The 17,632-nt window shown below is 40.9% G+C and overlaps 2 protein-coding genes across 2 annotated transcripts; both read left to right on the top strand.

The window, feature by feature from the left end:
• The first annotated feature begins 674 nt into the window (after positions 1–674).
• On the top strand, positions 675–12,734 carry LOC132261962 (frizzled-3). Its single transcript, XM_059761038.1, has 3 exons — positions 675–1,260; positions 10,457–10,687; positions 10,932–12,734. The coding sequence occupies exons 1-3, from the start codon at positions 1,069–1,071 to the stop codon at positions 12,141–12,143; spliced, it is 1,635 nt and encodes a 544-aa protein (XP_059617021.1). The 5' UTR covers positions 675–1,068; the 3' UTR covers positions 12,144–12,734.
• A 2,868-nt stretch (positions 12,735–15,602) lies between these two features.
• Positions 15,603–17,600, top strand: LOC132262266 (protein wntless). The gene is made up of 2 exons (XM_059761476.1): positions 15,603–16,391; positions 16,450–17,600. Exons 1-2 carry the CDS (start codon positions 15,717–15,719, stop codon positions 17,374–17,376), a joined length of 1,602 nt encoding a protein of 533 aa, XP_059617459.1. The 5' UTR covers positions 15,603–15,716; the 3' UTR covers positions 17,377–17,600.
• The last annotated feature ends 32 nt before the right edge of the window (positions 17,601–17,632 follow it).

The following is a 17,632-nucleotide window of genomic DNA, read 5'->3' as shown; positions in this document are numbered from 1 at the left end:
ACAATTAGTGGAAATCAAGTTTATATCTCTCAAGTCTCTTTCACATTCAATCTAATGGCTCTTAATTAATCTGTTTTGAAAAAACCATGGAGCCATGGAGCAAAATGTGTGTTTATCTTTATTGCAAAAGATTTTTACTCACGGTAATTGGAATGAATTGGTCTACACACTTAATTCGCGCCAAGATTTTTATATGCGCTCTCTGAGAAATTCTCAGTGCGGTGGTCAGAGAAGAACGCATCTTTGGAGTAGTGTGTAGAAATTACAGATTAATTGCTTTGAAATACATTAAATATTCTTAATATGTCAAGTCGAACGCATCAAAAGATTCTCTTTGGAGGAGAATCGAAACCGCTGTGTAATGCTCAGCGCGTTGAAAGGTTGGAGTACAAAAAATTTGTTTTATTTTTGCCGACATTCTGTGAGATTGCTTGTGGTTGTGTTACTTTTTTCCTCGGCCCATAGCTATATGGGCAAAATGTATAAAATTCGTTCTACCATCTCGTCTCAGCTGCCTTCATTCTCTGCTCACATGAGGAATTCTCATATTGTGGATGATTTTGTATTTCCACACACCGTCGTCCATCACTCGTACACGAATTTGAACTCAAAAGCGAGCCTTCCGAAAGACTCGGCGGTGTTGTTCAGTAATCGCGGAGACTCGAGCCGCAGTAAGGTTGAACACGTTGTTCGGATCGGTTGGAGATCTTGAGCTCTCTCTCTCTACACACAGTGAATTTCTCGAGTGATGTTGCATTCGCCAGCAGCACTCAAAAGAAAAACTCTCGTGAAGACAGGAGGTGAAATATAGTTTTCCCATAAAACAATTCAAGCGTTAATATTGCATTTCCTCAAGAAGAGCACGTCAATCAATACTCGCGAACAGGCTTGACGTATATGAAAAAAGTAAAATCTGTGTCGGTTTTCTGATAGGAAATAGCAAGCAGAATGTCTTGATAAGTGCGTTGATTTCAGAAAGTGACTGAAACATTGTGATATTGCTATGAATGAGGAGTGATTAATTTGTTTTCTGTACAAATCAGCAATTTTTTCATTGAGATAGAAAACATGATCGTTGGAAAAATGTCCAAACAATTACTATTTGGTGTCATTCTGACTGTTTGCCTGAGTCAATATTGCGCCACGGCAGTGCTTCAGTGCGAGAGAATTGCAGCTCCAATATGTCAGGGGCTAGGCTACAACCTCACTGCCATGCCAAATTTGGCGGGTCACACAGCTCAACACGAGGCCGAAGCTATGGTGAGAGCAAGAAAATATGCTATCTTATCGGAATTGTTAGCCTCTCTCTCTCTTCTATTTTCCTGTATTTCGTAATTATTATTTTATATACCCGCTTTATTCCCCTTCTTTATGCCGATCGCGCAAAAAGAGAGTAACAAGCCTTTTTTATTCCGCCGTTTTTATATCTCTGCCGAAAAAGTGCGGTTGATTTTCAAGCGATTGAACCTTGCGACAATCTCAAAATAAATTCCAAGATAATATATCAATTTAAAAGCAATCAAACTTGATAAGAGAAATTTTAGAGTGCTGTGCTTGATAATTTGAGAAATAAGCTTTTCCTCATGGCTAAAGTTGTCTCCTTAATTGCAAAGATCTTCTATATGTTTTGCGTCAATAGAATTGCAGAAGTTATGTTGATATTTGATTTCAAAGAAGATTGCGCCGATTCCAGTGGGTAAAAGGGATTTTCATTAATTTGATGTCATGCCATTGTATATTTACGGTGTCTTCAATACCAGATGCACAATCAATTTCTTTCAACTTGTGCTCAAAGCACCATTGCAGCAAATATGCATTTAATTGCATGACGGAGGAATCTCACTCAGTGTTTGTGCATTGAATGGATATCTCGAGAAGAGATTGGAGAATTGAAAAAGGGAAGACGAGAAGCATTGACCGTGTACATAAGAGAATGCAAAAAATATATAAACAAAATTTCAATGTTTGAAGGTAAAACTTTCGTACTACGTTAGGCAAAATAGGTGGTATGAGTTTTACCTAGAAATTCTACTGTTCTTAACTACTGAAAGAGACAAACACTATTCGATTATTTCACTGCACATGTGCAATTTTGCACCACTGTGATGCCTTCTTCTGACAATGCGCGGCAACTCGCGGGGAATGAATTAAATGCAATATATATTATTATGTATGTATATTTTATATTATTATGTGTTTGCACTCACATCGCTTTGCCTCCTTCACGATCACTCCTCTTCCTCTTCAAGTGCTGTTGGGCTCACTCATTCGGCACACCTTTGATCAAGTGTCTCTCCTTCCAAGTCGATATATGGCAAGAAAACGCTTGAAGCATCTCTCATGTGTCCATTGTCCGTCATTGAATGGCAATTAAATATGTTCTGGGATCAATTTAAAAATAGTATTCTTTAAACAATTTACTTCTGTCTTTTTTCCACCTTTTGTCACATATTTTCCGTTGTTTTTCAAGACATATGTACATTTGCTCTAATTAATGCCGCTTCTTAATTACTCCCTATTTACCTACTGAATAATCTCATTAATGAATTTAAAAACACTCTGTTTTCTCATCTGGCGCTCTACTTCATCATGTTTAGTTTAACTCCACACGACGCTATTTGTCACCATTCAAACGATACTGACAACTAGTTTTGTGTAAATGTCGCGATTATTTCAATTGATAAAAGAGTGCGGCTCTTTCGTTATCTATTTGCCATACAAAATGTAGGTACATTAGGTATAATGCATTATACCATATTGAAGGAGCGGTATTTCTTTGATATACACGACTCTGACTTTCGTGCAATTGAAAGAGGATGACATTGATTTGTGTATTTGTGTAAATACTTAAGTGAGGACAGGGGAGAAATTTTAATATTTGCTTTCAATTAAAATCGGACATTCAGTTCTATGCCATGAGCATACAAAACATGACTTCAGAAGTTCGCTGGCATTAAGTTGATTTTGCAATAAGGGGACGGCTATATTTGCCCAATGTGCCTTCATATTTTCGTTTACTAATACACGCTTTTCAGAATTCGAACTTTACTGCATCCCTCTGATGTGCGGTTACAATGCCGCCATAGATAAATTGTTTACAGTCTTACTCTTCAGTCACTTTTTATCCTCCGCCGTTTGATGATTGACCGCCACGGTAATCTCCGCGGTATTAAGAGTAGGGGAAAAAATTAGAATTAGGTAAAATACTCAGGAGTGTATGAATAGATAGAAGAATTGACTGATTTATGATTCATGACTTATCGCCCAAGAAATTTCATTCAGCTCGCTTAATTGTCTTTATAAATCGCAGACAGAAAAAATGCTGTGAATAAAACTTCAGGATTTGTGCCTCTGAGTGTCTTTTATGTTATCAAAAGATTGTTTCCTTCGTTTTACTTCGCTAATGCTGCACTTGTCTTTCAGTACGAATATTCTTAACGCCAAATACCACGAATAACTATCGCTAGGATGAATAATTTGGGTGTGGTGTATCATGCAGCTGTTGTTGAGTTTTTATACTTTTCATGCAAGTGCTTTGCATCTTTTCCAATAACATCAAGTTCATGCAGATTCCATTTTCACGTAAATACATATGATTAGCCCACTTTTAGTACTCATTGCCAGTCCGATCAACTGCTGCGAATATTGAAAATTCGCTTTGAAACATCCTCAAAATCAAGTGAACTTTTTTATTTCTTTCTCCTCGGGATTTTTCTTCTCATAATTCTATACACTATATGATCTCGGTGAAAAAAAAGTAATAATTTTTACGAAATACCGGCAACTTTATGTTTATTTACACACGAAAATTTCTTCCGAATGGATTTCAAAGGTTTTTCTCTTCGTCAGCCACCATGTTTACAGCACACTCAGCATAGATTTAAAAATTTATTTTGAGAATTATTATTGGTGTGTGTATATGGCATACAGTAGGTATAACTTGAAAATGAATCTCAAGTTTTTTTTTCACTCATAAAAGCTCTAATGCTTCCCAACACGCTAAAGCGAATAAAAGTGTATACTTGAGAACAAGAATCACTGATTTCTTTTTGATGAATACTTATATGTATTCACTGGCTTAACTTTCAATTCCCTCTTTCACCATTTGCTTACGAAATGCGAGATCATATGTTTATAGAGGATGTTTTATCCATTTACATGTAGTCTTGGAATCACTCTCATTGCCCTTGAAAATCTTTTTCGGTGACTTTAGGGCTCATGGCGCCCTTCTGGAGTAATTGCCATTTACAGTATTGACTTTTTTTTCTATCCCAATAAATATGCGAAGTGTTAGTACTGGGCAATAATCATAAATTGTATATTTACACTATCAATATATGTATTAATTTTTTCCGACTCGGAGACACCGACAAAGAGTTTTTATTACAACGCCTCGTCCCCATTATCAAAGTGTGAAGATAACAAATGCAAAGAAACACTCAGCATGTGAGAATTAAATTGAGTGACAAACATCGTAATGCACATAGGTGGGAATATGATACTGTATGCGAAACGTCTGTGAAGGTTGCCGTACATACATAACATACACGAATATATAGTATAGAGTGGTAAAAGATATACCAAAATGTGTGATAAATAACACATTTGCCATTTAGCACCATTATTGTTGCTCGTCATTTACAACGTTCTGTCCGTTTGACTTTCGCGGTGAAAAAAAGGCGACTTTCAACTGAGCTTCCCACTGTAAAAGATGAATACTGGCTGGATTTTTCTCTGCACTTCAATAGGCGGCATCGTCTTGTGACAAGATAATTAAATTTAAGTGTTAAAAGAGACCATCGCGTCACTCAAAGTGCTTGCCGAAGGCACACACGCATATTCCACAGCTCTTCTGCAATCGCGGCTCAAGAAAGTCGATGTCGCCAAACAGAGTTAGGCATACATAACTGAGAATAGCGCATGTCCTTAGCTATTCACTCATGCCCATATATTGGATTTTCACTCGGTGGCTTCTTGAATTGGGCGTGAAAATGTGGCGTGGAAAAACTTCCGCAATGCCCACATGTGCCATTTCTGCTCCGGGAAAAACATCAAAGAGCTTTTCCCTCCTTATTCATTCTCTTTCTGTACACAAAACGGCAGGGGAAGTTATTCTCTCCGTGGTATTACGGTACGGGTGAGAAAAAGGAATAATCGTATATTTAGGAGATGAATAACAACAAAAAGAGACAGACTTAATGGAGATGAGTTCAAAGACATCCGCGTTGTATTTTAATAACAAAACAGCACCGAAGAGACCTTTTTTTCTCTTTCCACTACCTCGAGGAAAGAGAGGAGAAAACCAACCGATTCTTAAGCCGCGGCACTTAATGTTTTGTGGTGTAATTTTAGTGCGTATGACTTCATTACCAGAAATTCATCCGGGTGTGTGTGGAAATTACAAATAAATAACGAAGAGGGGGGGAAAAGGAGAGGCGTCGTGCTTAGGGAGCATCTCGGGAAGATTATGTACAGGCATCTATGATTCTCTCATGCTAGCCCGAGATGAAAAGCCTTAATTTCGCGTAATTGACCGTCTGAGGTGATTTTAATGCCTTTATAATAATTTGTATCGAACACCATCGCCCATGCGGGCGTCATCATCATTATACGTAATCTTTGGCTTCTTCTTTGTCGTCTTCGGCAGTTGTGTCTTAGTCTCTCCACATATTCGCTGATGGAAGTCAGGCCCGTATTGGAGTCCACAAGAGCGCGTGTGAAATTTTGCAACAATAAATCGCATTTCTAAAGTTATGCCACAATTCTATTTGATATAAAAACTATTTTACACAGTGAAGCCAATTCGAGGTAAAGAAATGCTGTATGGGTTTTGATTACATTTCTGGCGTATTTTTAAGTTTCCCATCTTCTTTTTTCAACCTCGATTATCGTCATTATTGTTATTGACGGTGCCGTGAATACGTTCCTCGGCATTTTATGATAAAACCACCTCTCTCGTCCACCTTTTCTTGTCTCTCACTCTTCTGTATCACCTCAGCGAGAGCACCTCAAGTCGAGGAAGAAGCCAGAAGATATACACAGGTATATAAAGGTGCTGTTGTAATTTTCATTCCGAAACACAACTGAGAAGAAACCGGCTTCAAATAATACCTAATAACAAAATGCATATAAATTACATGTCTGTGTTCTGCGGCCAAGTCCGCCCATTAAGCCGTATCATCATCTTTCCGTGGTGCTTTGCGCGCCTCAAGAGAGAGTCACTCTCTCTGTACGCGGAGCAGGAATGAGCAAAATATCAAAGCACATGGATTATACGTGTACCTGTGGCATAGATACATGCACACATCTCGAGGTGATATAATGGTGTACATAATGTCAGGGATTAGGAACATTTTATTGCGGTTAATTGTGAAAAATTACATATTCCCTCATTATTTCCGATTACGCACAAACACCGCGAGGTGATCAAGGGATCTCGACTTGATGGGGCGCGCACGGTGGAAAGGAAAGAGCCGAGATGTGTGCGATATTTCGTATTTACTAATTGAATTTATCAGTGGCGAGGCGCAACAAAAAAGTCGGCAACATCTGAAAATGAAGTCAAAGAAGAGGAAAATATATTTATTTCATGGCGTCAATCGAAATATCTGCGCTTAAAATGCTTTTAACTGTAATTATCTAGTGTGTTGATACACACATTCGGCAGGAGAATTCTCTCTAGAGGACCATTAAGATTAGGAGAAAAAAGCAAGAAGAGGTTTTTGGTCAAAATGTTGTTTATCTTCATTATTCAACTTTTTCTCTCTTTTCCTCTTCACACAGCTTTAGAGGTGCTTCGAAAATATACATTTGCAAAAGCTTTTTTCCAACCATTTTCAGATGGGCTTCATAAATATGTATGATATTAATTACAGCATGTGTAATAGACAGTAAAATGCACTTTGTTGCAATTTATGAGACTCTTTAAGAGGCGTGTTTATAAAATCAAAAACACATAAAAGCACAAATGTATTTTTCATTAAAAATTTTAAGTGCAGTGTTTTCCTCTCAGCTTATTTAGATATGCTAAAGAATACAGTACTAAGTATAGCAGATGAAGTAAACAGTCATCGTGCGAAATGATATCCAGAAAGCAAAATCATGTCTTTCAAACTTTTGCCCAATGTCTCGTTTGTATCTCTTTTCCATTCTCCTTACTTTATTTTTCAGTTTGCTTTTTATCTCAAAACTGTGGTCACATCTTAAATAATTCCGTGCAAAATTTAATCGCGACTGAGCTCCATTTCTAGACATTGTGCTTCTCTTTTCCAAAAGTCGCCCCAGACAAAAAATCCATCAACTTGACATGAGTCCGTCGCCGATCCTCTGATTGTTTTTATGCTAACGTCTTCTTGACTTCTGCGCTGAGCATTAAAAAAACATGGAAAAGAGGATCAAGCACGGAGACTGAAACAAAGGAGTGACTTTGCGAAAATGCTCTTCGATTGCAATTTAAAGTGGAATGACAAAAAACAGTTGACGAAAATAAGGGGAAATTTTTCGAATAGCGCACTTTTCCCAGCAACTCCTTCTGATATAATTTTCGGCATGTCTTTATGATAAAAAATTGGTTTTTCTCTCTGACAACAATTAGAGAAGAATTCTTTGGGTCACCGCGCCAAATTATTGCCGACCAGCGCGGCGAATGAGATTTGTACGTGCCAAAAAAGATGAGAAAAATATTTGTCATAAAGCAAAAGAGAATGAACGGAGAATTGCGGGTAAAGAATGACGACAAGCGGTGAAGGAAAAAATTGTCAACCCCTTTTGAAATGCCATCAAAATAATTATGTGCATTTCATTGCACCGTGTCTTGTTGTGTCTGCCATAAGAAGACGATATCGCGCTTGGTCGTCCTCAAGCGGGAGCTCATATTGAGTTGGATGGTGGAAAAAAGTTGGTGATGGAACAAAAGAATTGGTGGAACAGGGACAATTTATAATCCACAAGATACCTCAACGTCGAAATATAAAAGAACGATAATTGCCAGCATTTATTGCTTCTTTTCCCCGGGAAAACACTCAAAATTGCAATCATCATTAGTATAAGTGCTTGTGCGTCTTCTTGTACATTTTAAGAATCCCGCTCCAGTTAGTTGAGATTCGCCAAATTGCTCTGATTGTCCTCGAATGTACGAAATTGTATGAAGACAAATAAATATGTGGTCGCTGCACCGGCCATCTGTCAATGAGAATGAATGAAGAAGCTGATTATTATTATTATTATTCAGCTACTTTGCACTCTGAACCTACAGTATACAGAAGTGTGTTGTCAATGGGAAAGAAATTGCTGGCTGAATAGTTATCGTCGTAGTGTTGCAATCTCAAGGAGAAATTTTCAACAATATCCATTGTGTCCTTATTATTCATTCCATCTATGAACAATAAGCGCTTGCATCTCTTCATTTCATTTGCCGTTGCATATCCAATGTTGGACACAATGATCAGTTTCAACATATTCGGCCCAAACCAGAGGATCATTCCGGCAATCTTAAACGCGGCCGTAGCCGCGTCCAATTCGCTCACAATCCAAATTACCATAAACAGTTGAGATGCTGTTAATGTGAAATCGTGTGTGGACGTGAATAGATTTACTGGACCGAAAATCACATTCAAAATTTCATTGCTTTTCTGCAGTTTCTTATAAATGTCCGTAATCAGTAAGTAGTGTTCTTCCGAATTGAAATACATGGAATTCTTGACCACGTACTGACGAAGGACTTCAAAACGCATTCTCACTATATTTGCATACTGCACAAATGCAAAATTAGCAAATCTCGCCACAGTCACTTGATAGTTGTACAGGAGAATTATCAAGAACTTCTGAAGATTTAGTTGATAACTGTAGGCGATAAACTGCGATCCGTACTCCAAACCGATGTGATAAAATAGGAAGATGAGCAGAAATGCTGCTCTTCTCCTTCTATACTTCTTATACTCCAGCGACAAGTTGAGTTTATCAATGATGATTTTGTCTATTGAATTTATGTTGTTCAAAAACTCTATTTGATTCTCTCGCTGGATGTACATTGTGAGAAGGACAGTAGCGAAGACGACAAGAGTAACTCCCATCTCGAAGACGCCAATCACTGTTGATAGTCGACTCTGACGAGCCAGAATCGGATTATTCATGGAAAACATGTTTTCCTTAATCAAAATATCAATTCCGGTGAAGTAGAGCACGCAGATGACCACAATTTGGATGATTCCGTAGAGCATGTACCACTTTGAGTGAGAGACACTCGAATCGTCATTAACTTTAAATGGTGAAACCAACATGATTCTCTGAATCAAGAAATTAACGCTCAGGGACTTGAAGAGATCCATCACTTCCCAAATGTTGATTGCGTAGTCTCTTCACGCTTGCAACCTTTACGTTCCCTTTTTATACGCGCCTCCGAATAATTTGTCTCTAACTAATGACAATGATCAAATTGATTGAGACCTGAGATTATACAGGAAAAAGATATTTCATCAGTGAATAATTTAAAATGTGAGTGTATCAATGAAATTGATTTAAATATTTCATGTCTGTCTTGTCACAATTCATTGATGAATCAATAAAACGTGAAAGTCCACTTCAAATTGACATAAAACGCTCATTAACCCAGTAAACGTCTTGGCGTGCAAAGGCCTAGCAATAAATAGCTAATAAAATGCCATATTGAACATGGGCGTAGCCTACGTTTTTTAACTGGGTCTAAAATGGTTTTCTTGAAGATTCTAAATATAAACTTATTGCTTTGAGGGTGTAGACAATTTATTCCAGCTACGCCTGTGCATTGAGACAAATTTTTGATAAGGCATGCTTCCACCAATTCTGATTCCATTCTCAAAATCTCGCACAGTTGAAGTGCAGAAACAATCTGCACGACTTGAGAAGAGGCAGAGGAAAGAATTCCGCGGAGAAACAACAATAAATGCGATAATTTAGTAGAGAAATGCGTTGCGATCAAAAGATTCTCGAAGCGAAGTCAGTCAAAATTTTTATAAAAGACATCAATCGCCAAGTCACCGCGCAAATAATTCATCGTGCTTTTTTCTCGATCGCCATCCGGCCGTATAGACGTCCATGCGAATCCCTTTGGCCACTTTTTGCTGGATTCTTCTTGTGCACATCTCAAGAATTATTCCTATACTCTCTATACCACACACTTCTTTCGCGAGACAAACGATGAAACGTGATGTGAGACTTGAAGACGGAGAATATGACATCGGTGAAAAGGCAACTCCGCAAACTCACAATATATATATATATATATATAAGCAACACCAATGTATTTCAGAAAAGACTATAAATGTATCAAGAGCATTTACAATGCCTACACATTGTTTGAGATTCGCTTGTCTTGAGCCATATCTCATGGCGATGAAACGAAAAAGTGGCTCTGATTTCTTTCCTTTTCAGCAGACCGATTTTCTTTTCTAATTATCTCCATCATTTTTTCCACTTGCAGATGACCGAATTGGAGCCAATATTGGAATCCAGATGCTCAAAGCAGGCAAAATTCCTCTTCTGTGCCACAATGTTTCCGCTCTGCTCACCGGAAGTGCCTCGTCCAGTTCCAGCTTGCAGGAATCTCTGTGAAACTGTGAGGAGCGACTGTTCCGAGATCCCTGGAGTGTGGCCAAAATTCCTGGACTGTGACAGTTTACCGCAGCCCGGAAACAACGAACTTTGCATGCAGGTAATGCAATCACTCTCAAAATCTGATCCTTCTTTATAACTTCTGGTGAAGCATTAGTGAAATTCCTGAGGCAATTTCAGGTGAAAACGCAAAGAATGCATTGAGTGCGGAATTACACTTAATGGTTCAACTCACAATCATCATTTAGTGGGCTTTCAGCCTCACAGCGATGATTCTTTCGATTCTTACACCTTATAAAATTACAGACAGTAAAAGCTATGTGCTTTTCTGATGCCCTTTGCAGATTCCGCAAGATCGTGATGTGGAGCAGCCACCGTCTTCGCACCAGGCACCAAATTTGTGGCCATGGCTGAATCTGAAGATGCCCAGCACTCATCTCTTCAAGTTGCCCTCAGTAGCGACATGTCCCGTGAACTTTACGCTCTCGTTGGACGAGTGCGTGCCACTCTGCCGTGCCGATGCCATGTTCACGACTCGCCAGAAGAAGGCGGCTGAGACATGGATTCTGGTTTTGGCGGCAATTTGCTTCCTCTTCACGCTGTTCTCTCTGGTCACTTTCTGGACGGAGACCACGAGATTCGGCTTCCCGGAGCGGCCGGTGCTCTTCCTCACGCTGTGCTACAACCTCCTCAGCATCTGCTACCTCGAGAGAATCGTCTTCCACAACCGCGGTCTCGAGATCTTCGACGGGGACGTGAGCAGCAGTGTGTGCGAGGTGAATCCGCCTTGTCTCGCCTCGTACATCACCACGAGTTACTTGACTCTGAGCGCTGCCTCGTGGTGGCTCATTTTCGGCCTGTGCTGGTATCTCAGCACGGAGAAACAGTGGTCTTCAGAGGCACTGGAGCGCAAGTCTGGCGTGTTCCATGTGCTGGCATGGGTACCACCCTTGGCTCCGCCGATTGCCGCTCTTCTCTGGGGCGCTGTGCGGCCGCACGAGCTCACAGGCATGTGCACGGCTCCGGGCTTCACGGAGATTCCCGCTCTCGTGCTCCTCCTCATGGGCACAGTGCTGATCATCCTATCGGCGGTGTCACTCCACAGGCTGCAACACTCGTGCCACTACGAGAAGCTGCAGCAAATGATGACACGCATCCTCATCTTCGGAGGCGTGTACTTCTTGCCCGCCACACTGGCCGTTGTGCTGGCATTCTTTGAGCAACGTGAGCCTCCTGTGAAAATCTGCCAGCCAGGCGACGCCTGCGCCCCACCCGAGAAGGCTTCGGCCGCCGTGAGCCTCACTCGGCTCTTCTTCATCCTGTTCGGCGGGTCACTGACTGGCATTTGGGTATGGTCGCGGAAGACGTGCAACTCATGCCGGAGTCGCATCTCAGCTACTCCGGCGCCCTCCTGCGTGGTCATCAAATCTACCACGGCATCGTCATTACCAAAATACAAGTCCAAGCACGGATCAATAGCATCGGCCAGTGTGACGGCACCTTTGTTCTCTGTGCCACACCAAACCGCCTCAATTAGTGTTCATTCGCGTGTTTAGAACGCCATCAAGGGGTGTCCGTTGATATATGGAGAACGTGAGAGAGAGAAATGTGTGAATTGCGCCCAATTGTGTAAATTGTTGTATGCCAATACTCTGAGGTTGAAGTGAATGCTCAGGAGATTTCTTATCACTTCATTAGAGTGGTGCATATGGACTACAAAAACAGTGATTTTTATATGTATAAATAAAGATGAACCGATAGTGAAGCAAGATGAAACTGACACAGAAGTGAAGGGAAATGTGAATATTAGTTATGTAGAGGGAAGAGAATCATGCAAATGAGACATTCATTTGTATTCTTTTCGACAGTACACTTAATAATATAAATTTGGTGAATATATAATATATTCTTGAAAGTCCCAAATAATATACTACAAAGTACAGTATTTGCGTACTTGCGAGAATACGAAATTTTTCGTCAGACGAAGCTTTAATTAATATTTATTTATTTGATGAATTATTGTTAATTTCTTTTATATATTCGCAACTGATGATACTTGATGTAAATATCGACACCATGTGAATTTTTGCTGTATAGTCTTTAAGTGAGAAATGGAGAGAAAAAATGATCGAGAAATTCTATGAATACAGAGAGTCATGCAAAATGAATGAAGCCCAGACTTTTCATTATATCGTCCTTTATGTTGCGAACACCCTGGCTGAATTCCATGGACTGCGAGACTCGAGAAATCATCTTCAGAGCCATGCGGTGTGGTAATTAGTGCCTCTCGAATAGGTGCCCTTTTATCCCACATCCGTAACGCCCCGATGATTTTTTCTAGGGAAATTGGAGATCACTTCTTTAGGTTAATAATCGAAAGAGATACGATGCCGATAGTGATTCAGCTCTTCTCAAAATGCTGTAATCTGAGTTGATGGCGTCATAGATCATCATCGGAAAGAGAACAGGTAAAATATCTGCGATAAAGACTTCACTTTGTTGTTTGGACTCGATGTTTATGAACTTTGTTTCCAAATAATAATAATGAAATTATTTGAAAATTCAAATTCCCATCAAGCTTAAAAAAAATGAAAATTAACGTAGGTTCCAATGTTATTTATCTATCGTCAGAACAAATCCAACTCAATCTATTCTGACTTTCGAGTGTATTTTCCATGGGTGAAGAAACACTTTTCGTACTTTGAGAATCTCTGGGTCAGGTGCTTCTCCTCTTCTCTCTCTCTCGCTCTGATGAATGGCCCACGATGAGGCCACTGAGAGAAGAATGGTACAAGAAGGAAACAAGAAATTTGCCTCACAGGCTCAACCGACACTTGTTTTATTTGTTCGCCTTTTTCTCATCTTTTCCACCGAACATAGATGTTTGATGCCTTTGTGTTGCACATCTCTTCTTCTCGCCACCATCAATTTCGGGCACACTCTTTTTTCCACTCGCACGTTATGCTCTCCCAGAATTATGCACGCATGAATTCTCACTTCATGGTTGATCCTCTCTGCTCATGTTCGCTATGATGCTGCAGAGTTGCCCTTCAATGTCAATTTTCACCGGAATAATGGCCAATGTGCCTCTCCTGATGAGAGATTTTGAGGCATGTCGTCTGTTGTGCGGCCAGAAGAATAGGAGGACAATAGTGTGCCGAGGCTTGCAGAAATCTGGAGGATCGGCTCTCTCTCTAGAGAGTGTGCATGTCATTTTGCCACCCACAATGAAGATCTCACGAGCCGCACTATCGCGATGGTTTTCATCAAAAGGAGCGCATCACTCTCACATAGGGAAAGATAAATACACCTCCCACGGACAAGATCGGCTCTTCAGTCGCCTCGCGCTTCTCCCGATTCATTATTGCTTATTTTCCCAACTCGCCGTGGTAAGAAAAACAAAACATAACATAATTGCGGTAGGTGTCCAACCAATTACTAAATAATTACCGCCGTAATTTCACCATAATTACAAGTTTCAGGCACAAAGATGCGATCAGTGCCTCATAGAGTGGCACAAGAACACGATGCATTAAGGTTTTATTGCTCACCACACCCTTTGCATCTCAAATGTTGCGCGTTCCTCAATCTCATTTGACCAAAGTGTATCATTTAGTAAAATAAATTTTGGGAACCTTATAGAAATTCTGTCTCACACACATCTTTTGATGTGCACACAAATTTATTCATGTACAACAGATTTGTTACAAATTGTCAAACATATTGGAAATTGCATGAGGATCGCCGCATTTCTCAGAAACTAAAAATAAATAGATTCAACATTCTTCCAGGAAAGAATTTGCAATAAAAATTATAAGTCAGGAATATGGGAATATAATGTTGGGCCTGCCTTCCACCTTCGGGTCTCTGCACAATGCCTCACAAGCGGCGTAGAGGTAAATTTTCGTCTATTTGGAATGTTGTCTAGAGGTGTGATTTTCGACAGATTCCTCTATAAATTATTTTTTTATCAACACCATAATATATGGATATAAAAGAAGACATGCGTATGAATATTTCAACATTGTTCCCGCGCGAGGAGAAGAAAGCACGAGAGAAAATAAAACGGAAAAATGTAGTTTATAATTTTTGCTGATGTGAGGTATAAAATTTTAGTTATTTGGCCGTGCATCTCGTGAGGCCTCTTCCAGCACCTAAACCCGTCTCCACTGGGCTCTGGTAAAATTACAGTAAATTCAGTTGAAAATGACGGAGCAAGAGGAACAAAAAAGCTGTGAAAATGAAACGTGAAAAAATATGAGTGGCGAGGCGAGATACATAATGAAATAATATGGATATAATACACCATGGCTACAAGAAAAACGAAGAGCACCATTATAAAAGACTGTAATGACTGCAAGATGAAAGGTGCCGCCGCTGATGATGTCTTATTGCCTTTATTTAATAAATACAAAAAAAGAGCGGAGGTAAGGGAAGAAACAAAAGAAATGCCTTTGGTATAGAAATAAATGAAGAGTGAATTAAATTGCATTAAAAAAACATTGGTGGGACGGACAGAAATTCAAAATTGTTTATTTTGTTTGCATCTCTCTCCTCTTATTGATTATTGCATGTACTGCAGTGTAATGTATATGGCCACAATCACATATCAAAATTACGTGCAATTTTGTGGACAGATTTTGTCATAGACTTTCTTAGACAGGAATAGAATAGAATTTTTCTAAAGTATAAATTTGATGTTTTTAAGATATTCAAGTGTCTCTACTTTAAAAAAAAGAGAATAGAAACTAGAATTGATTTTTTCAATTTCTTTTGGAACCAGAAAAATATTAGCTTAAATCTCTAAATATTTGATTTCAAAATGATAACATTAAAGAAAACAAAAGGAAAGTCTTTTAATATAATTTTACAGATTTGAAACAAGACACGACTTTTCAAATTTTTCTCATTATTCTGTGAATTTTCCAGGTTCTTCTGTACATGAAAAATACATTATCATATAATTTCTGTGACCCGATAAAGACCATTTAACAGCCTCTTTCGTGTCTCTCTCATTTCTCTCTCTTTCTCTCACTCTCCCAAAAGAGCCGCACGTAAACAAAAGCCGGCCATGTTTTTATTTGGCGATTGACAGTCGGGCGCGTCTGTAGATTCATCTGCAATTCGCGATGTCTGGGGCAGTAATTGAGAACCTGAGTGGCCGGAAGTTGACAGTGATTGTGGCCGGGCTGCTGGTGTGCCAAGTAGTGTGTTTCCTGATCGGCGGTTTGATTGCACCGCTACCTAGCAATGTGCAAAGTATCCTGGCCACGGTGTGCTTGGACGACGTGGACGCCTTCAATGACACCTCCAAGTGGCTCTGGACACAGAGTGAGGGCTCCTGTCGCACCGTAGCCAACAGCGAGAACGGCGTGAGCCTCCGGAATACCCAGAGAGCGGTGTTCGTCTTCCAGATGCCCATGTACGATTTCGACTTCTCGCGCTGGCAGCAGAGTCTGATCGGGATGCTTCAGCTGGATCTAAAACTCGCTCCCAATGCACTGCCCGTGGGAACTGTTCCTATTACGCTGGACGCCAGGCTGGCGTACTCCAACAAGGGCTCACCTGGATGGCATCGCCTCGCAACCGCGGTGGAAGTGAGGCACTTGGAGTGTGAGACAACGGCTCCGCACCTGGTTAATTGCCATCCGATGGCGCTCTTTGAGCTTGGGTCACTCCACCACGACTACTATCTTCTCAACCTGCGCCTGCCCGTGGACACCGCCCGACATTTGAATCTGGACGTTGAGGAAGTCATTGCGGCCTCACTGACGACGATCTTCCAGAATGGAGGTTTCACAAAGGTGTATTTCCCCCATTTTTCCTCACCAAAAGACCACTGAAGATGATATTATCTTACAGGTGTGGATCTCGCTGAAGTGTGCTTTCGCTCCCATCACTGCTGCTATGATGATTTGGTTTTGGCATCGTGTGGCGCTGCTGAAACGCCGTCCGGTGCTCCTGGAGTGGATGCTGTTGGCTCTGGCAGGAGCGATCACTTTCCTCAATCTTCCCGTTGAACTGCTGACTCTGTCCATCGATATGCCCTTCATGCTCTTGCTGGCGGACGTGCGACAGGGCGTTTTCTATGCCACCCTGCTCTGCTTCTGGCTCATCTTCGCCGGAGAGCACCTGATGATCCAGGAGACACAGCGCTCCACCCTTCGCACGTATTGGCGCCACCTGAGCGCTGTTCTTGTGGCGTGTGTGGCTCTCTTCGCCTTCGACATGTGCGAACGCGGCGTGAAGCTGCGGAACCCTTTCTACTCCGTCTGGACGGCTCCCTGGAGTTCTACCGTGGCGTCCGTTTGCATCACCGTGGCCGCCGTGTCGGCTGCCATTTACTTCCTCTTCCTCTGCTTCATGGTTTACCGCGTAATGCGCAATATTGGAGCCAAGCGGGGCAGCCTGTCCACCATGTCAGCAGCCAGGCGACTTCGCTACGCGGGCATCATTTATCGCTTCCAATTCCTCATGCTGGCCACCGTCGTTTGCGCCGCCCTGACCGTCATCGGCTTCATCATGGGCCAAGTGGACGAGCAGAAGCTCAAGTGGTCCGAAAACGGCTCGACCATCGAAGTGAACTCGGCCTTCCTCACCGGAGTCTACGGCATGTGGAATGTGTACATTATCGCTCTGCTGGCTCTCTATGCGCCCAGCCACAAAAAGACACCCGAGGAGCGTCCGGCGCCGCAGGAGGAGATCGAGTTCAGCAACTTCCCCGCTGAATCCAATCCCAGCGAAATCTCCTCACTCACTTCCTTCTCTCGCAAGGCGGCCTTTGACTAGGCCATCCGCAGACTCTCTCAGCTTTTCAATGTACTTCAGTATTGATGTCAGCATTTAGTAATTTATGTCTCAGTATTTTACACTATACTAATAAATGTGCCAAATAATTGAATTTCATCTCGTCACATTACTTTCTGCTGCTGCAAAATCAACGCAAAATGTGAATGAAATAAAAATGATTAAAAATTCTCAGTCAAAAGACTGAGCGATTTGCTGTGCTGTTTCCGCTGAAAATATTAAGATTCTGCATTTTTCA

Source organism: Phlebotomus argentipes, unplaced genomic scaffold, assembly GCF_947086385.1.
Source record: "Phlebotomus argentipes unplaced genomic scaffold, Phlebotomus argentipes genome assembly contig_15, whole genome shotgun sequence".
Classification (NCBI taxonomy): domain Eukaryota; kingdom Metazoa; phylum Arthropoda; class Insecta; order Diptera; family Psychodidae; genus Phlebotomus; species Phlebotomus argentipes.
This window is presented reverse-complemented; position numbering and strand designations above follow the sequence as displayed.